Genomic DNA, 21,078 nt, shown 5'->3' on the forward strand with positions numbered 1-21,078 from the left:
CACACATCCTTCTCCAATCCACAAATCCATGTCGGACAATGTGCATTGGCAGCAAACACTTAGGAGGAAACAACATCCGTGGTTTTGTATCTTATTTTTTAATCTTCTTTGTATTTTGTTATGCCTAAGGAGGTGTTTCAAGATTCAAGATTCAAGAGAGTTTTATTGTCATGTGCATGGTAAAACAGCAGTTATACTATGCAATGAAAATCTTATTCTGTTCATTCTCCCAAGAAAAGAAAGAAAACACAAGAAAGAATAAGAACATAAGAAACATAAATACCAATAAATTAAGCGACAAAAACAGAAGAGACATTAATACAAATAAATAAAACAAATAAATAAATAAATAAATAAAGTGCTATGAGTGTGTGCGTGTGTTGCGTGCGGCGTGTGTGAGTGCTTCGTTGAGAAGCCTGATGGCCTGTGGGTAAAAGCTGTTTGCCAGCCTTGTGGTCCTGGACTTCAAACTCCTGTAGCGTCTGCCTGACGGTAGGAGTGTGAATAATGAGTGTTGTGGATGTGTGCTGTCCTCAGTCCTGAGAAGACTGAGGAAATTTGGCATGTCCACCACAATCCTGAGTTGCTTCTACAGATACACTATCGAAAGTGTCCTTACCGCCTCCATCACTGTTTGGTACGGTAACTGTACAACATGTGATAGGAAGGCACTCCAGCGGGTGATCAAGACCTCACAGAACATTGTTGGGGCAGCCCTCCCCTCACTGCAAGACATTTATAAAACAAGAGTCCTACGAAGAACACACAACCTCATCAAGGACAGCACACATCCACAACACTCATTATTCACACTCTTACCGTCAGGCAGACGCTACAGGAGTTTGAAGTCCAGGACCACAAGGCTGGCAAACAGCTTTTACCCACAGGCCATCAGGCTTCTCAACGAAGCACTCACACACGCCGCACGCAACACACACACACACTCATAGCACTTTATTTATTTATTTATTTATTTGTATTATTTACTTGTATTAATGTCTCTTCTGTTGTTGTTGCTTAATTTATTGGTATATATGTTTATGTGTTTATGTTTCTTATGTTCTTATTCTTTCTTGTGTTTTCTTTCTTTTCGTGGGAGAATGAACAGAATAAGATTTTCATTGCATAGTATAACTGCTGTTTTACCATACACATGACAATAAAACTCTCTTGAATCTTGAATCTTGATGAGGTTGTGTGTTCTTCGTAGGACACACGATAACCTGCACAGAAAGCTTCCAGACTCTGCACCTCTTCCTGCAGTGCTTCCTTGGGTTTCCTGCTTCCCGCCCTAATGGTCTGTGTCATTTACTCCACCCCCAGCCCTCCTCCAAGTAAGCCTTCCAACGAGCCCACTCCGCTGTAATTGGTCACATTCCCAAGCGCTCCCGAGGACTTCCACACAACTGCCTAACACCTTTTGTCCGATTACTCACAAAAAATAAACACAGGACACTGAAATTGTTACTTACAGCTTGCTCTTCTGACTCTTCAACCAAGGAACGTTGGAAAAGCGTCGGACTTCAGCAGCAGTCCGGCTGTGTATTGGCCCTTGTTCACAAAACAGCCCCGTGTGAAGTGCAGTTGAAAGATGAGCATATTTTTCTCTTGCTGGACGGAAATCAGCAACTCCAACCACTTCCGCCTGATGCTTGCTTCTAAAGAAAATTAGCTTTCCCTCACACCCGAACAAACATTTCCTGGGAGCAATTGCTAACACAGTGAACAGAGCCAAGCAGAGCAGGGGGAGGGTAGGCCTACAGCTTGTGCTTGGGCATGCCCATATAAGGAAGCCCGGGTTGCATTGACAGTGGGACTAGGTGTTAAAAAAAACTCAGTGAAACACAGTGTGCAGAGCCATTCAAAAGTGCTATCAGGACTCGCTTCCAAATGCGCAAACCTCATTATCTGACGCGTTGCCATCGTTTAACACGAGAAAACAACATTGTAACAACATTTATAGGTCAGAAAAGAGGAAAAGCCTAATAGGTACCCTTTAAATTACAGGGTGTCCACAAAGTATCTTGATATTTTAAAAAAAATGAATTATTATTTATTACAATCATAATTCTATAATGAGGAATCATTCATCTTATTCATATCTGAGGTTGACTTCTTGACATGCTTTTTGTCCACAGTGCATTCTCATGTGACTTTCCACTCAATCATTTACCTTAAACTGGACAGCTGAAGGGTTTGCCGTCATGTGTGCTGTCATAGTTGACTTATGGGAGACTCCATGACTTCAAACTGAGCATCTAAAAGGTTTTTCTCCAGTGTGGGTTCTCATGTGTGTTGCCATATTTGACTTATAGGAGAATCCTCGTCTACAAACTGAGCATCTAAAAGGTTTTTCTCAAGTGTGGGTTCTCATGTGTACTGCCATGTATGACTTCCGGGAGAATCCTTGCATACAAATTGAGCAACTAAAAGGTTTTTCTCCAGTGTGCGTTCTCATGTGTTGCATTAAAGTGGACTTCTGAGCAAACCTACACTCACAAACTCAACACTTAAAAGGTTTTTCTCCAGTGTGTGTTCTCATGTGTATTTCCATACATGACTTAGAGATGAATCCTTGACTACAAACTGAGCATCTAGGTTTTTCTCCGGTGTGTCTTCATTTTTCATGTTTAAGGTCAAACATAATGTCGGTAAACATGTGAGCATGAGAATGACACAAACCTGCTCTGTGCAGAACAACTCGAGGCTTCTTGAGAACATCGTCTTGCAGTTGACGTTGTCGCTCGTTCTCCTCTTTTGTTCGAGAAAGTTCCTCCTCGTACTCTCTATTGTTCTTACTAACACCACAAATATTTCGACAGCCACATTTTGTCACTCATTCACGAACGCTCTGAGCATTTGCACTTTACACACTTTACACACTTCATACCAACCGCTGTCAGGCTCTACAACACTTGCACCACCTGAACCATGTTGTAGTCACGATGTATTCTTTACACTGTACTCTTTACTTGCGTATCTTGCTTGCTTGCTGCTGTAACAAGTAAATTTCCCCGCTGTGGGATAAATAAAGTACATACATACATACATACATACATAACAAGATAATGTATGCTGAGAAGCATCAAAGTGACGCTGAGATTATTTTCCCCTGGCATGAAAAAATAACGTGTACTGATACTGTATTTTCCTGGACTCTTGCCATGATTACAAACTTGTCGCTATCATGGAATAGTACTTAGAAGACATTATGTAAACAGGACACGACTTACTCTGTTCTGTGGCAACTTTGAAGCAGTGGTTGTTCTTCCTTGTTTTGTGTACCGGCGGAAAAGCATCCTTTTTGAAAATGTGTTTATAGCGTACTTTCAAGCCAAATGCTTCTTGTAAAGGTGATCCTTCTATTCAGTCATCAGTGAAACGATCGCTGCAAAGAACAGAACTCGAGGGGGGCGTCCATCTGTCTCTCGCTCTCTGCACTTGCTTTGTCCATTTTTTTTGTCTTAAACCTTCCTCTTTTGGAAAAGGAAATCTTAGCGTATTACTCGGATACTGTGAACACCCAGCAGCAACACAAGATTTCGGCACGACAACTATTTTGATGAAAAATACACCGAACCGAGTCCACCATCTACCTCGAGAAGCGTTTGTTTACTCTGCGTTAGCTGAGTCGTGTTGCCCCGATGACATTGCTTCCAGAAATGAGACTGAACTGCGAGAGCTAGCTCGTCATGGACTGGCGCCATCAACTGCAAATGCCATTTTTTGCTAAATCACCGTTTGCTTTCAAAAATGGAACAATGTAGAACATAATTACAAGCAATATATAACATATGTAAGAGAAGTTGATGAATCAGCTCAGGTACCCCAGGCAGGTGAAGTTTGTGTACAGAATCTTTTCTACAATCTCTTACACAATGTACTCATTGCCAAATATACTTTTGTACTACATGGCTTGCATTGTGGTTGTTAAATAAAAAAAATAATTCAAATGATATTTTTATGCATATTTATGTGAAATAATACCTTTGCTTCTCCTTGGTGGTAGTTCTCTTATGTGGACTTGAACACAAACAATTCTGGTACTCGGTCTTGTCGGCATGCATGAGTATTCTGAAAAAAATCAGACTGAGATAATGGTTCGTTAACTCAACAGTGCAAAATATATAATAATAATAACATAATAACTATATACATCTGTGTAGGCTCTCAGTTGTACAGGAGTTGTTTATCGAGGAAAAGGCTTCTTGAGACGTCATCTGTACTTCTGTGAAAAAGGTGTCAGATGTTTCGCTCCTCATCCTCTTCGGATGCCTTTTCCTCGATAATAACTATATAATAATAATGTATAGCTGATAAAGTCACCATAGGCGCTGTTTCCATATTGTCAGGGTCCATCTCGTCTTCTCCAGATAGCACACTTGCTTCAGGTTGTTTCCTCAACACTTCTGCCACAGCCTAGGATGAAATGACAACTTCTGTATACTGTTTCCTCATGGGGAAGTCAACATAAAAAGGTTTGAATTTTACTATAGTCACATATTCGTGGCACTTCTTGTTTACGGATCATAATAAGTTTACACATTTCATGCCGTCCCCACAAAAACACAACACCAACATTTTGATGCGTTGCATTGTGATCCGTCTTCAATTCGATGTGATTGGTTTATAGATTGCGTTATATCTTCCGGATGTCTGTAAAGAGTCGCAGTATGAATGAGCTGAAACGTTCCCTTGTGTCTTTAGAATACATTATGGAAACAAGCCATGACTTACTCTCTTGCACGCCAACTTGGAAACAGTGGTCGTTCTTTGTTGCTTTGATTTCAGTTCTGCTTCGGTTGGCTCTTTCCTTTTAAAAATAGTCAGAATGGCGCCCTTTTTCAAAACGCGTTTGTGCTGCATTTTCAAGCCAAACGATTCTTGTAAAGAAGGCTTTCCTTCGAAGCACTCCTTGGCGAAATGATCGCTACAAAGGACAGACCTCGGGGTGGGCGTCCATTTTGTCCTCGTTCGCTGTACTTGCATCATCCATTGTTGTCTTAAACTTTCGTCTTTTGGAAAAGAAAACACGCTGACGGTGCCACTCAGACACTGCCCACAGCCAGTGGCGACACAACAATTTGGCATAACCACTATCTTGATGAAAAACGTCACGAACGAAGTACAACCATCTACTTCTTGCTTTTCTTCTCCTTCTTCTATTGCTTATTGGCGGTTGGCAAGCAGCTTTTCCGTGTGCATTACTTCCACCTTCTGAAAAGGAGTGTGGAAGAGAATCTGACCTACTGTATGATCTATTGATAAGTCCCGTTTTCCTTACAAAGGAAAATATTTATCAGTAAAGAACATGTCCCGAGTCGAGTATCCATTGTAATGCGTCTGTGTAGGCTCTCAGTCGTACAGGAGTTGTCCATCGAGGGAAAGGCTTCTTGAGACGTCATCTGTTTCTGTGAAGAAGGTGTCGAACGTTTCGCTCCTCATCCGAAGAGCTTCGTCAGCGACCTAATGAGTGCTGGTAGCCTAGGCCTTAAATACAGTAAGAGTGGGCGGAATTGGTGTGCCAACACCCTCCTCCTATTGGTTCCTTACACTAAAACTGGGAGGAGGGGTGGTCTAATCCTCTCCTGCCATTAGCACCTCCGATCAAAGGGAAGTGTAGCTCCCTGTAGTTGGGTATGAACGACTCTGATACTGGCTCGTTAGCATCTATTGTTCTGGCTCGGCCCTGGCTCTACCTCATTTGCAAGACTAAGAACTGTGGGTTTCGGTCTCAGTAACCTGCTGAACACAGGGTCCAAATTAAACCTCAAACCACCATTCCGATTCAATGATGGGTTCTGTTGTTTGACAAAAATAGCTTCCTTTACTCCTCTTTCAAACCATCTGTTTTCTTTGGCCAAAATCTTTACCTCGCTGTCCTCAAAAGAGTGATTGGTAGCTTTAAGGTGTAGATGTACTGCTGATTGAGGACCACTAGAATTGTCCCTGCGATGTTGATAAAGCCTTTTTTGGAGCATTTGCTTAGTTTCCCCAATGTAGTGCTCTTTGCATTCCTCATCTTTACAGTGGATGGAATAGACCACATTGCTCTGTTTTTGGTTTGGAGCCTTGTCTTTAGGATGCACTCACTTTTGTCTCAGGGTATTTACTGGTTTGAAATAGGTAGGAATTTTGTGTTGCCATAAGATCCTCTGGAGTTTTTCGGAGACCCCCGCTACATAAGGGACTACCACTCCTCTCCTTTTTGCTTCTGTGGGCTTTTGGGTTTCTTTCCCTACTCTCTTCTTTTGACATTTGTTAAAAGCCCACCGCGGGTACCCACAGGTTGAGAGCGCTCTCTGGACATGTTGTGTCTCCTTTTTCCTTCCCTCAGCACTAGTTGGTATTTGTTCCGCTCTATGTTGGAGGGTCCTAATAACCCCTAGTTTATGTTGTAGTGGATGGTTTGATTCAAAAAGCAGGTATTGGTCAGTGTGTGTGGCCTTTCTAAAGACCTCTGGAAGTAGCTGTCTGTCCTCTCCTATAATTACCTTGCAGTCTAAGAAGGCTAGTTGGTTCTCTTTAGCGTCCTCACGAGTAAATTTGATATCGGTGTCCACCGCATTGATGTGATCTGTGAAAGACTGAATTTCTTGTTTTTTGATTATGACATCCACGTATCTAAACCAGTGCCTTGGTTTTGTCCCTGAGAAGGATGTGAGAGCCTGTTTCTCCATCTCTTCCATGTACAGATTCGCCACTATGGGTGAGACTGGTGAGCCCATAGCACAACCATGAATTTGTCTGTAAAATTTCCCTCTAAACTGAAAATATGTGGTGTTAAGGCAAATTTCCAATAATTGGCAGATGTGGTCAGCACTAAGTTTTGTTCTCCGATGCAGAGTTGAGTCCTCGAGCAGTCTCTTCCTCACCACCGAGACTGCTGCTGAGGTGGGGACAGATGTGAAAAGTGAAGTCACATCATAAGACACCAAAGTTTCCTCTGGCTCCAACCTGAGGTCTTTGATACTCGCCACAAACCCTTTTGTGTTCTCTATATGATGATCAGTGTTGCCTACCAATGGGGATAAGACTGTTTTTACATATTTCGCTACATTGTACGTGGTAGAGTCAATGCTACAGACAATGGGTCTGAGGGGAAACCCTTCCTTGTGGATTTTTGGAAGGCCATAGATACATGGTGTAGCCTCCCCAGGGTATAACCTATGATACATCTGTCTGTCAATTAGTTCTTCCTTCTCTAACTTTTGGAGACAGTGTATGATTTCTTTCTTATACCTACTGGATGGGTCCCTTTTAAGTTGCTCATATGTGTTGGCATCACTAATTAGACTTGTTATTTTTTCTTCATAGTCCAATGTGTTGAGAACCACAGTGCATCTGCCCTTATCAGCTTGTTAGTTCGCTGACGAAGCTCTTCGGATGAGGAGCGAAACGTCCGACACCTTCTTCACAGAAGTACAGATGACGTCTCAAGAAGCCTTTTCCTCGATATCCATTGTAATGTGTATTTCCATATTAATATACCCATGTTAATAAACATATTACTATATATCCATATTAATGTAATAAAACGGACATAAGAACTGCGCACATACTTTGAAATAAAGACGATTTCAAATGCGACCTCTTTGCAGTGCTACTTTTCGTCATTCTGAGCGGTTTTCAACACCGCCGGCAGGTGACAGAGGTGCGACGTCATGGATGCTTAGCAGCCGTAAACCTCCATCGAGGAAGAAAAAGGCGGACGTTAGCAAGGCGGCTGCAAAAACACGAGACAAAGGCGGGGAATAATCAGGATTAAAACATCAAAAATGTTGGAAGAACCGATCAGGGAGCGACTAATGGCGGCAGCCGATGAAATATTGGCGCTGTTTGAAAGAACGGTGGCGTCGTACGAGGAAGAACTTTCCCGAACGAGAGAAGAGAACGAGCGACTACGTCAACAACTGGAAGCTGTTAGCAAGACTCGCATTGTGCTACACGTCGAAGGTATGTTTACATGTTGTACTTAAAGAGTTAACACATAATATCTCGCAAACAAGCGGAACCTGGGTGACGACGCGAGTGAGTTTCATGTTTACATTTAAATCACAGTACCAGTACGCCAATCCAAGATGGCGGCCAACGTACAGTATAGACAGACAGCTCGATAGATAAATAGATAGAACTGCACAGCTCCAGTCCTGCAGTTTACTTAATTGGTGTCCAAAGTGCGGCCCGGGGGCCATTTACCACCCGCAGATGTTTTATTATTCACATTCAAATTCTTAGGAGAAAGTCAAAATATTAAGAGGAAAAGATAGCATGAAGAAAAATTTGCATTGAAGAAATTAACAAAACAAAGAATAAAGTTGCAAATTTTGGAAAATTAGGTTGGTAAAAAGTTACATCAACAACAGTTGGAAGGTACGTGCATATGGGGTGTAAAAAAATTCAATCCCATTTTTTATTAGCTGTATATTTTAAATATTTACCTCACTTTTCTCACATTTAACACATTTTCTTTATATTTGAGGTAGAAATTAAATGGTGTTTAAAAAAATGAAACTAAATGCTAAATCTAAATACAAATAAGCCTTAAACCTAAATATAAATGTTAAAAGTAAACCTAAATATTAAATTAAAATATTCTAAATGTAAATGTTGCCGTTTTGGGGAAATTAGATAATATGATCATAAAGTCTAACTATTATGAGAATAAAGTCATAAAAGTATGGGGAAACTGAAATATTTGTAAAAAAAAATCATCAAAACAGGTGTAATGTAAGGAGAAAAAGTTCATACTCATAATAGGCTGTCACTGAAGCCGCAAAGCTGAGATGTTTATTTTTTCTTTAAATATAAAATCACCTCTGCACATCTAAATGGGTTGATTTAAAAAAAAAAAAAATTTAAAAAAGGAAAACCTTATCACATACACGGGTGGGGCGGGCTGGATTGGGGTGCCTCGTGCACCTCGGCGTCTGCCCGCCAGGGTCGGCGGTGTGGCCGGGGGCCTGGCCGTCGCGGTGGCTCGCCCGGGGCGGCCTGGCCTGTGGGGTGCCCTTGTCTGGTTCGCCTGCCCTTCCCTGGGGTGGCCCTCTGGGGCCTGTTGATGCCGGGGCTTGCGCCGGGGGGGGCGGCTTGCGGTGCCCCCCCTGGACTGACACGTGCCGCGGGCGCCTCTGCGCTCTTGGGGCGGGTTCGGCGGTCTCCGGGGGGCGGTGCTGGTGCTTCGGGTGGCCCGTGTGCTGTCGCGGCGGCCGGTGGTTGCTGCGCTGTGGCGGCTGCTGGGGCGCCGGGCCAGCTGGTGGGTTGGGGCTTGGTCATGCTTGCGGGTACTGTGGGCCTGGGTGGCGGGGTGGGGGTGGGGGGGCGGGTGCCCTGGGGCCGGGCTCGCTGGGGGGGGTCGTGCTCTGCCGGGCGCTTGGGCGTCTGTCGCCGTTGCGCTTTGTGCGCTGCCGGGCCACTGTCTGTGTCCTCGCCTCCCCCGGTCTGTCTGTGGGCTTGTCGGGGGTGGGGCTCCGGTGCGCGGGTGGTGCGCTGTCGGCTCTGGTGGCATGTGGCTGGTCTGGCTTCTGGTGGTATGTGGGGGCCGTCGGCTGGTCGGCTGCTGGTCTCGCCTTCTCGGCGCTGGTGCTTGGCCTCCCTGCGGCTTGGGGTGTGGTGCTCCCGCTCTCTCTTCGGGGTTTGCTGGCCCGCGGGTCTCGGTTGGCGCTGTGTGGTGGTTCGCCTGGCTGCTCGCCCGTTTTCCCGCCTGCCTGCTCGGTTTCCCGCTCTCCTCCTCGCTGACTCCCCTGTCTGCCTCGCTGGCGGCGTCCTACCGCTGGGGGGGTGTGGCCGGGTGTCTTCCTGCTCCCCGGCAGTCTGCGCTCTCCGCCCCTGGGTTCTGAATCGTATGTCTGGGACCCCGGGGTCCCCGGCTCCGCTGCTCCTTGGGTTACCAACGGGGGATAGGGTGGGGCTTCCGGGTGTCGGGCAGTCGACCACTGTGTGTGTGTGTGTGTGTGTGTGTGTGTGTGTGTGTGTGTGTGTGCGCGCTTGAGTAAGTAAGAGTGTGTATGAGCGTGCGCATAGGGGTGTGTTTGTGCGTAGGAGCGTTTATGTGCGTGTGTGTGGGTGCGTAGGAGTGTGTATGTGCGTGCGTGTGTGTATTTTTATTTATTTATTTATTTTAGTTATTTATTTGGGGGGGGGCATACAGGGGTTTGCTCCGTGGGGTCAGGTGCTGGGCGATACATCTCTGCCGCCCGTGCCTCCGCCGGGTGGGTGGAGGGTGTGCCTCCTGCATCCCTTGGCGGGGCGGCCCTGTGTCGGGGGTCGGGCGGGGGTTGGCCCGGGGCGGGCCGGGCTCCGCTCCCTGGGGGTGGGGGTGGCGGTGGGGGAGAGTTGGCGCTTCCGGCGCGGGCGGGCTTCTTTCCGGCTGTGGAGGCGTCTCTGGGCCTGCCGGTTTGTGGCCCCCGGTACCCGTCTGCCTTTGTGGGGTGTGATCTCTCGCTGGTCTCGGGGGTTGGCAGTCCTCCGGCCCGCTGGCGCCCTGTCCTTGGCTGGGATTACCTCTCTTCGGCCCCTTACTGGTCTTCCCGGGGGGGGGGGGGCTCTCTGGGCTGGCTCTTGGGGCACTGTTCTTTGTGCTGCCTGCCCCTATGGGCCTGGTGGCCTTCTGGCGGCCGGGGCCCGGCCTTGCTATTTGGGGCGGGGCTCTCTGGGAGGTGGAAGGCGGCCCCTTTCCTTTCATGCACTCTCAGTGACAATCACACGCCCACACATTCCTGCACCTTTATATATATATGAAGTCTTCCTTACATACAGAGATACCTGTACATATGCACACTCACAGTACATACGTACTTCCCCACATTACTCACTGAGTTATCCAGGGTGTTATTATGTTGTTGGTTTTATTACAGCGACGGTGATTTCAGCAGTATGACTATATATATATATGTGTGTATGTGCGGTATATATGTGTATATATATATATATATATATATATATATGTATATATGTATTTATGTATGTGTATGTATGTATATATGTGTGTATATGTATTTTTTTTTTTTTTTACAATGATGTGCATTACAGTAACTTTGATTCTATTCACTATCATGGATAATCATTTCATTACTACAGTTATGTGTGACTGTTTCAATGCGGTATTATCATGGTGATCACTATCATAATTCATCATTTCATGACTGCTATTGTGTGCGACTGTTTCAATGCAGTATTGTCATTGTGATCACTGTCATAGGTCATCATTTCATGACTGCTATTATGTCTGATTGTCATTGACAGCTTTGTCATTGTGGTTGTTGATATTGATTTGTCCTTTATCCTTGTTCGTCTTTATAGTTGTCACGGACATTTATTTGCTGATGTCGTTCGGTATGTTTCTGTTGTTCTGTCACAATTGTTGTTGTTGCTGCTGTTGTCCTTGTCTCTTGTCTCTCTTTTTTTTGTTTTTGTCCCCTCTCGCCCCCCCCCCCCCCCCCCCCCCCCCCGTTTCCTTTTCTCTTCTTCTCTGTCCCCTCCTGCTCCGGTCCGGGCGCTCCAAATTTGCTTTATAACAAGCATCAAGGTCGAATAAATTTTGTATGACAGGGGAAGTGTATATCACACTTCTCTCTGGCAGAGTAAATCTGTTGAGCACTTGACGGCATTTAGGTATACAATTCTATCTGCTTTAAAGGCTGGACAGGACAGGGGGGAAAAAAAAAAAAAAAAAAAAAAAAAAAAAAGGAAAACGTGACCTCCGCATCTTTTGATGTTTCAGTATGCGGCTCTCGTCCTCGGTCTGGATCGCCTGTAGGGGGACCAGATCAACAGAGGATGCAGTCTCTATGGCACTTCACACAGCCCTGACCCACCTGCAGCTTCCTAACACCTAGTATCCACCGATCTACCGATGCGAGGATGCTGTTTGTGGACTTCAGTTCAGCTTTTAATACGGTGTGCCCGGACAAACTGACACTGAGTACGTTTACATGCAGTCAAATAACCGGAATATTATGCAATAACCCGGTTGCGCACGGCCATGTCAACACCAATAACACTTTTGAAAAACGGGAATATGAGCATATTCCGGTTTATTAACCCATGCATACGCCTATCGTGATATCACGATCACAAGGAACATTCATTTGTGTTCTGCGCATGTTCTATTTGAAAGGAATCTTGTGTGTTTGGCAGGAAGTACTTGTAAACATGGCGACACACAAAAGCCCACACTTTTGGAGCGAGGGGAAACAAGCCACCTGGTTAGTGTGGTGAAAGACAGGAACATTCTGTCTTTTATTGACGGTAGAAAGTAACGCAAAAGCGAAATCAAGCAAGCAGTCACGCGAAGCAGGGTTTGTACGAACGCATCTTCAAAAGTGTCCGGGGGGGCTCTGGTAGACGTAGCATGGGTATGGATGGCACAGCTGCGGCTCCATTTCCTATTTCTTCACGTTCTTGCCTTCCATCAATGAAGAAAGTGAGACAGAATAGTGTCAAGTACTGGTGATGGCTCAGTGCCAGCACCAAAACGCAAACAAAGGCGTTCATTATCCGCCGTGCCGGTGTTGCTGTTGTTGTTTTTGGATATAAGAAGAAGCAGCGGCAACGACGTTTTCCTTGCATCGAGATGTTATCTGTGTGGGGGGGTTTTTCACGTCACACACGTAAATGGGTTATTCTGAATGTTTCAGAAACCGCAATATTGACCTTAACCCGAATATTGACTGCATGTAAACGTAGGGAGACTCACTGTCAATCTTTGGGTTCAGGTCAATATTCTGGTATTCCCCTGACTGCATCTATTTGGACATGCTGTCGTCCATCGCTTCATCGTGGTTCAAACATCGCGTCCTCACACTATCACGTTTTTCAAAAAGTAAGTAATGAATAAATTATCACTGTCTTGTGGTTGGATACAGGCTATTATTAGTAAAAAAAAAAATTTTTTTTAAGCCAATTTAAGCAAATTATACTTGTTCTTGGCCCAAATGAAGCATTTTCAAGCATTAAAACGGTTAAATGGACTAAATAAAAGAACTAAAATACAAATAGACAGCAAAAGAGGCGTTCTAATTGTGACTCTAGCATTCCACATTGGCCACTAGTGAGACAAGCACCAGACGTGATCGCCAGAACAGGCGTTTATTGCAGCTTTAAATGATCTCACAACAGGCACAGTGGCATCATAATTAGGGCTGAGCGATATATCGATATTTCTCTTAAGCACGACATCAAACACAAGCATATCGTTCATATCGCTATAGACAGGATTTGAAGTGGAGGCCTCATGTTTCAAGACGGTGCCGCCCAAGTGGCATCTAGTTAGAGAAGCGCCGAATTTTCCGTGGGGTTTTTACTGTTTAATAGTGCTTTATTCGTACTTTCTTATTGTTTTTTGTGCCTTGCCGACCCCTTTAAGCAAGTGTACAGCTATGGATGTTCACCTTGTCATGTTTGTAGCTTGCGCCCCTTGCTTGTTGCGGGAGAAGCGTTCATTCACGACTCCATTGAGAGGCTGCATAGCGGGCTGAAGCGCAGACAGCGGAAAAGATAAATCGTGTTTACCGTCTGTCATTATGGGGACCGTGACCGTCTTGTTGGTGAGATCTCTCCCCAACAAGATGGAAGAGCTAGCGGCGCTAACATAGCTGCAGAGGGACTCCCGTGAGTGCAGCCTGATTAAGATTGAAGGTTATATTTTACTTTTTCTACATTTTTTTTCAAAAAGAGAATGTGGTATTTTATTTCAGTGGCTATTTTTCTATAAGATTTTTTTTTTTTTTTTTTTACATTTGAATAAAACAACTTCACACGCATATTTGGCTTTGACTTTGTCTAAACTCACTTTGTTGAAAAAATATCGGCCCTTCTATCGTATATCGATATTTAACATAAATATATCGGGATATGAGTTTTGGTCCATATCGCCCAGCCCTAATAATAATGAGAATAATAACATGGGCTACTCTCGGGGGCATAACCCACGACAAGCTGAAACTCAACTCTGAACCTCCAACGTCACTTCCTGTCCTCCTGCCCACGAAGGTCCACTGGGGAACACATTTACTGTGACACGCACGATCAAGAGTTTTATTTATGTCTTAAATTGCTTATTTAGTTTTATTATGTCTACTCTTTTGGGTAATATGAGTGCAAAGCCGTTATACCCACCACAGGAAGTACGCTGTTCAGAAGAAAACAAGGAACTGCTTGAACGTGTGAGTCGATTATCTTGTTCATGTATAATACTGTATGTCTTTTTTTTTCACTGTTTATATCTGCCATGTTGGGTGATTGTAGTGTAAAGGTGACTATAGGGGTGCTATTTCATGTCTAGAGGGCTCTAATAATGTTGAAACCCAGGTTTAGAAGATCGTAAACAGGTTTTCTCTGCAATAAATACAAAAATATTCCATATATTAATATTGAATCCTACTTCGCGGTCGCATCTGGAACCAATGAACCGCGATAAACGAGGGACGACTGTAAATCACAGAGAAATGCTTCACAGCTTTTTTTGTACCAGTAATGCTTTTGTCTGGCTCAGAGGTATTAAAAATAAAAAAAAATGAAATATAAGTATAAAAATAGGTTTCCATCAGATACCAGTCTTCTAAAAGAGGCCCAAATAGAGACCGGTACGATGTTAATTCATCGGTGTGTTTTTTAAAATTGGAAAGTTCATCAATAGCCTAAAGGATTTAGTGCGTTGTACACTCAATTGTTCTACTATCCATCGTTTTTGTGTACCGCTGGTCATCATTAGAATCATCATGTGTGACTTGGGTGAGTCGGAGCCTATCCCAGCTGACTTCGGGTGAGAGGCGGGGTACACGCTGGACTGGTCGGCGGCCAATCACATGGCCAGAATTGTTTATGAAGGAAATAAAGTCCCTCCAAGTGTGAATTCACCCTTGGGTGTGTTATAACAGAGGGCGAAACAGGCGTGTGAATGGGACGGCGGGGAAAATGAGCGACGGAGTGAGCGTCAAGTGTGTATGCAAGCATGAGGTTGTGTGTGTGTGTGTGTGTGTGTGAATGCGCTGAGCTAAACTGCGTTTGTGTCCTGCAGACGACCAGCAGCCGATAGGTCATGAGGAAGAATGCCCCCCTCGGACACAGGGGGGGTGCTACACTTTGAAGCAGGAGGATCCCCAGCCCCCCCACGTTAAAGAGGAAGAGGAGGAAGTCTGGACCACTCGGGAGGGAGAGTTTCTTCTTGGGCCAGAGGAGCCTGACATCACCACGTTTCCAGTGAATGTTGTCTTTGTGAAGACTGAAGACCATGAAGACAAACCACCTGAGTCCTCACAGCTTCATCACAGTCCGAGTGAGCAGAACAAAGGGGCGGAGCCTCCAAGCAGCAGCTCACCACAACACATGACAACAGAAGCTGATGGAGACCACTGTGGAGGATCACAAGCAGACAACCTCTTAGCTCCTTCAGATAGTGACCACACAACGTCACACTCTCCTGAGGATGAAGACAGGGACGACAACCAAGAAGCCTCGAGCAGCGATACAGACTGTGAAGGTGATATGAGGACTCACACTGACAACAAACACTCTGAACGTTCTCAAATTAAGACAGGAAAAAAAGATTTGGTCTGCTCGGTTTGTGATAAAAGCTTTTCAAAAAGGCGCTATTTGACTCGACACTTGAGGACGCACACAGAAAAAAAACCTTTTTGCTGCTCAATTTGCGGCGACGCATTTGCTCAGCGGGCCTATCTGAATAGTCACATGAGGACACACACGGGAGAAAAACCTTTCAGCTGCTCAGTTTGTGGCGATAAATTTGTGCAGCGGTACACTTTGAATAGACACATGAGAACGCACACAGGAGAGAAACCTTTTTGTTGCACAATTTGTGGAGATAAGTTTGTGCAAGGCTCCTCTTTGAACAGACACATGAGGACACACACCGGAGAAAAACCTTTCAGTTGCTCGGTTTGCGGCGACACATTTGCTCATCGGGTCAGTTTGAACGCACACATGAGGACGCACACGGGAGAAAAACCTTTTAGTTGCTCATTTTGTGGCAAAAGTTTTTCTTGTAAGAGTAATATGAACGTGCACACGAGAACGCACACAGGGGAAAAACCTTTTTGTTGCTCATTTTGTGGCAAAGGCTTTACTTGTAAGATTAATATGAACGTGCATATGAGAACGCATACGGTGGAAAAACCTTTTAGTTGTACAGTTTGTGGTAAAGTGTATTCTTATAAGAAAAATTTGACAGCACACATGTTGACACACAATGGAGAATAAACGTTTTTCTGTCCACTTTGTGGTAAAAGATTGTCAAATCATACAGGTGTCATGTCCTGTGTGAGAAGTAACCTAGAAGGTGATGATGTGCTGTGTGTATGATACCGGATTCCCTCGCGTGTGCTGCTAAGAAGAGCAGCAACACAACTTTGACAACAACAACTCTGAAGGAAATGAGAAATGTTGACTTTCCAACAACCTCAGACAGCCTGACTGATTGAGGGCAACTTGGATGATGCCGTTGTCTTCACCTAACTTTTCTTTTAGACAACAGAAATGTACACCAGTGACCATGAAAATGTGTTTGTGTTGTGATAATTTAACATATTAATGTAATAAAACTGACATAAAAGCTGCACACACTCTTTGCGATAAAGACGGCCTAAGCGTAACCTCTTTGCACCTTTCTGTCTGCCTCAGCGCACATCTTTGCAGCCTTCAATACCGCCGCAAGATGGCAGCAGTATGACGTCATGGATGCGAAGCACCCATCAATTTCCATCGAAGAAGAAAAAGGCGGAAGTTAGCAAGTGTGCTGCAGAATTACGAGACAGACCTGGCGAAATAATCGATTTTTGTTGCTCAATTTGTGGCAAAAGATTCTCCAAAAAGTCCAGCACGATACCACACGTGAGAACGCATACTGGAGAAAAACCCTTTAGTTGTTCGGTTTGTGGTGAAAGATTCTCTCTAAAGTCAAATATGGTCAAACACATGAGAAAACACACAGGAGAGAAACCATATTTCTGTTCACGCTGTGCTAAAACATTCACGCGTCACGACACTTTGGTGGAACGTGCGGGCGCACACAGGAGAAAAACCTTTTAGTTGCTCAGTGTACGGTAAGGGATTCTCTCCTAAGTCATACATGGTGTCGCACATGCTGACGCACGTAAGCATTTTCCTGTCCAGTTTGCGCAAAACGATTGTCAAGTCGTGGACGTGTCATGTTATTGTCACACAGGGGAAGTCACCCAGAGAACAATGAGCTGCTGTGTGTTGGGTTTTTGATGTGATAAAGTAGCCTACCTGGTGGTGGTATTATTATGGTATTCTTGCTGGTGGAGGTGCACTCATGGATGGTATGGATGACAGGACGTTTGAAAATATTCACATTTGAGAGACTGAAATCGGGGGATATTTACATTTTTAAATAAAAAAAAGATCAATCAAATACCATAATAGTTGTCGAGTAATTGCATAATAGATTAATTGGACTTCACACACAACTCCACACAGTGTCACATCCAGAAGTTCTCCGACGACACAGCCATTGTTGGTTGTGTTTCAGAGGGGAATGATCTGGAATACAGGACGGTCATCAGGGACTTTGTCAGCTGGAGTGAGCTTAACCAGCTGCAACTCAACACCAGCAAGACAAAGGAGATGATCATTAACTTCCAGAGGAAAACATCTCACTTCACACCGGTGAACATCCAGGGAGCGGACATAGAGTTGGTAGACAGCTACAAATTCCTGGGTGTTCACCTTACCAACAAACTGGACTGGTCCGTCAACACCCACGCCCTCTACAAGAAGGACCAGAGTCGCCTCCACCTGCTGAGGAGACTGAGGTCCTTTGGTGTGTGCAGGACTCTTTTACGGACCTTCTATGACTCTGTGGTGGCCTCAGCCATCTTCTATGCTGTGGGCTGCTGGAGAGGGGGCAGCACGGACAGGGACAGGAGCAGGATCAATAGGCTGATCAGGAGAGCGAGCTCTGTCCTGGACGGTCCTCTGGACTCCGTGGAGGAAGTGGGGGAGAGAAGGATGTTGGCTAAGCTGACATCCATCATGGACAACACCTCTCACCCGCTACATGACACTGTGGGTTCCCTTAGCAGCTCCTTCAGCAGCAGACTGTTACACCCACGGTGTAAGAAGGAGAGGTTCCGCAGGTCCTTCATACCGACCGCTGTCAGGCTCTACAAAACCTGCACCACCTGAACCATGTTGTAGTCACTATGTATTCTTTACTTGCGTATCTTGCTTGCTGCTGTAACAAGTGAATTTCCCTGCTTCCCTGATTAATAAAGTACAAAATACATTAATCATGGATTTGTTGTAATTTATTTTTTTTAAACATTAAATCGAATGCCACAAGAGAGTAATCCCACGTTTATCTGGAATAATTGATTTGTGAATTTCCGTGAAATGGGATTGCTTATTTATAAATTGAATATTTTCATAGTTAGTGTATAGCAAACCAGTTCACGACCTTCTAAATACAGCTTTTAACATTATTAGAGGCCTCGTAACACCCCTATAATCACCTTTACGCTCCAATTACCCAACATAGTAGATAGAATCAGAGAAAAGAAGCCATTTAAGACCTAAATAAAACTTGTGCTTGTGTGTGTTGCAATAAATGTGTTCAGGACGTGTGGACAGGAAGTGACGTCGGGGGTTCAGAGTTGAGTTTTAGCTGTGTTACGTGTTATCGTTATGATGGTTATTATGTTATTATTATTATTATTACCTAGTGACCAGTGTAGAATACTACATATCACACTTTGAATGCGTGTCTTCTTAAAGTCTTATATTTGAATTTTAGTTCTTTTTTAAAATTTTTTACTAATGGACCTTATTCAATCACAAAACAGCATGATTGAATAATTAATGTATTTTTGAAAAAATGTGATCAAGGGAAGCCTGAAAATTCAAACCGCAATGTGGATGTTCAGTTGTCAATGATTTGGATAATCGATACGTTGCAGCTCTGATGATACACATCTCTTTACTGAGTCTGGAAAAAGTATGCAGTTTTGCTGAAGTGTATCCAGTGTAAACATGAAGCTACAGTACATCAGTATCATTCATTTATTTATATTTATTTTCCAAAAGTAACAGAAAAAACATCCTATCATATATGATGCTACCATTTTGACGGATGGATGCAGATTCAAGCACAATAAAAACATTTGCTATTCAACATGGCTGAGCGTCTGGTCTCGACTTCTTCTATTCGCTGTTAAGCATGCAATGCAACACAGAACACAACAGCGCTTCCTGCTGGTGGGAGGTAACGACAGCCAGAACAGGCAGGTTTTTGGGATTCTTACTCGTTAGATCGGGGATTTGCAGCACTTAGTGCAGATGTGTGACACACTACTTTGGAAATTTTGTCTCTTTTGTCGCCGCAGAGCTCCTGTAGCCTGCGCATAAGTGTTGGCAGTGTCACGTGTACTCGCATGTCTAAACAATAAAGACGGTGGCCTCATAAGAGCGTCTGAGCACTGTACTGTACTCTTGTACGTGACGTGACAAAACGGGAAGTAAGGAAACGCCTACGGTGCCAAAACAAGACAGAAATACAAAATGAGTTTTCTAGCAGGAAATGGAGCTACTCTGAGAAGCTGAACAGATTTACACTAGGGTTTTTTTAAGCTGTGGTGGTGGGCTGCATGGAGGGCAGACCGCCGCTGCTGCATCTGCAGTTTTTCTCTTTTTATGACTTATTTATTAACTTATTCATTCCTTCTCAATCCCATTGATATACCTTCCATAGAGGAAGCAGAGTCAGAGGACACAAACACGGACAGGTATCTGGGGTGGTCAAAATGCTCCCCAGTGGCAAAGCTCAAGAGTTTCACCCTGAATTCCTCAAGGGTCTGGATGTTGAGGGACTGTCTTGGCTGACACGTCTCTTCAACATTGCGTGGAAGTCGGGAACAGTACCTCTGGATTGGCAGACTGGGGTGGTGGGCCCCCTCTTCAAGAAGGGTGACCAGAGGGTGTGTTCCAACTATAGGGGCATCAAACTCCTCAGCCTCCCTGGGAAAGTCTATTCCAGGGTGCTGCAGAGAAGGGTACGACCAGTCAAACCTCGACTACAGGAGGTGCAATGGGGTTTCCGTCCTGGTCGCGGAACACTGGACCAGCTCTACACCCTTGCAAGGGTACTGGAGGGTACTTGGGAGTTTGTCCAACCGGTGTACATGTGCTTTGTGGACTTGGAAAAGGCATTCGACCGTGTCACTAGCGGTGTCCTGTAGGGGGTTCCCCCGGGAGTACAGGATTGGTGGCACGCTACTACGTGTCATTCAATCCTTGTACAGCCGGAGCAGGAGGCTGGTTGGCATTGCCAGCAGTAAGTTTCTGTTTTCATGGACAGAATTTCTAGGTGCAGCCAAGGTGTTGAGGGAGTCCAGTTCGAGGGCCTTAGGATGTCGTCTTTGCAGGCCTCATGGGGCTGTGACCTTCAGCGTTTACTGGGACGGTTTGCATCTGAGTGTGAAGCTTCTGGGATGAGACTCAGCACCGCCAAATTCAAGGGCGTGGTTTTTAATCGGAAGAGGGTGGATTGCTCCCTCCGGTTTAGGAATGAGGTCCTGCCCCAGGTGGAGGAGTTCAAGTATCTCAGGGTCTTGTTCACGAGTGATGGAAGGTTGGAGCGTGAGGTCGACAGGCGGATCGGCGCAGCGTCTGCAGTAATGCGGTCGCCCTACCGGTCCGTCGTGGTGAAGAGAGAGCTCACCTATGGTCATAAGCTTTGGGTTGTGGCCGAAAGAACGAGATTGAGTGGCTAAAATGACTTTCCTCCACAGGGTGGCTGGACTCATCCAGGAGGGTTTCAGAGTAGAGCCGCTGCTCCTTCACATGGAGAGGAGCCAATTGAGGTGACTGAGGCATCTAGTCCGGATGCCTCCCTGGTGAGGTGTTCCGGGCATGCCCAGCGGGGAGGAGGCCCCGGGGCACACAGCTGGCCTGGGAACGCCTTGGTGTCCTCCCGGTGGAGCTGGAGGAGGTGGCCGGGGACCTGGAAGTCTGGGCTTCCCTACTGAGACTGCTGCCAGCGCGACCCAGACCCCGTTAGCGGAGGAAAATGGATGGCTGGATGGATGGATTGATGGGTGTAAA

General features: G+C 45.1%; 1 protein-coding gene across 2 annotated transcripts; it reads left to right on the plus strand.

Annotated features, from left to right (window-relative positions):
• The first annotated feature begins 7,651 nt into the window (after positions 1 to 7,651).
• LOC129179563 (gastrula zinc finger protein XlCGF57.1-like) lies at positions 7,652 to 18,174 on the plus strand. 2 transcript variants are annotated; one of them, XM_054772960.1, is made up of 3 exons: positions 7,652 to 7,956; positions 15,020 to 15,481; positions 16,639 to 18,174. In XM_054772960.1, the coding sequence occupies exons 1-3, from the start codon at positions 7,779 to 7,781 to the stop codon at positions 16,743 to 16,745; spliced, it is 747 nt and encodes a 248-aa protein (XP_054628935.1). In that variant the 5' UTR covers positions 7,652 to 7,778; the 3' UTR covers positions 16,746 to 18,174. The 2 variants fall into 2 exon arrangements, with proteins under 2 accessions (XP_054628935.1, XP_054628933.1); XM_054772958.1 differs by having other exon boundaries at positions 15,020 to 18,174.
• The last annotated feature ends 2,904 nt before the right edge of the window (positions 18,175 to 21,078 follow it).

The sequence above is a fragment of the Dunckerocampus dactyliophorus genome, chromosome 4 (assembly GCF_027744805.1).
Source record: "Dunckerocampus dactyliophorus isolate RoL2022-P2 chromosome 4, RoL_Ddac_1.1, whole genome shotgun sequence".
Taxonomy (NCBI): domain Eukaryota; kingdom Metazoa; phylum Chordata; class Actinopteri; order Syngnathiformes; family Syngnathidae; genus Dunckerocampus; species Dunckerocampus dactyliophorus.

What these genes read in the sequence shown, in the direction of transcription:
- LOC129179563 (XM_054772958.1), top strand. Translation starts at nt 7,779, where the DNA reads ATGTTGGAAGAACCGATCAGGGAGCGACTAATGGCGGCAGCCGATGAA. An exon ending in CATTGTGCTACACGTCGAAG is followed by an intron (nt 7,957 to 15,019) that starts GTATGTTTACAT and finishes TGTGTCCTGCAG; the next exon opens with ACGACCAGCAGCCGATAGGT.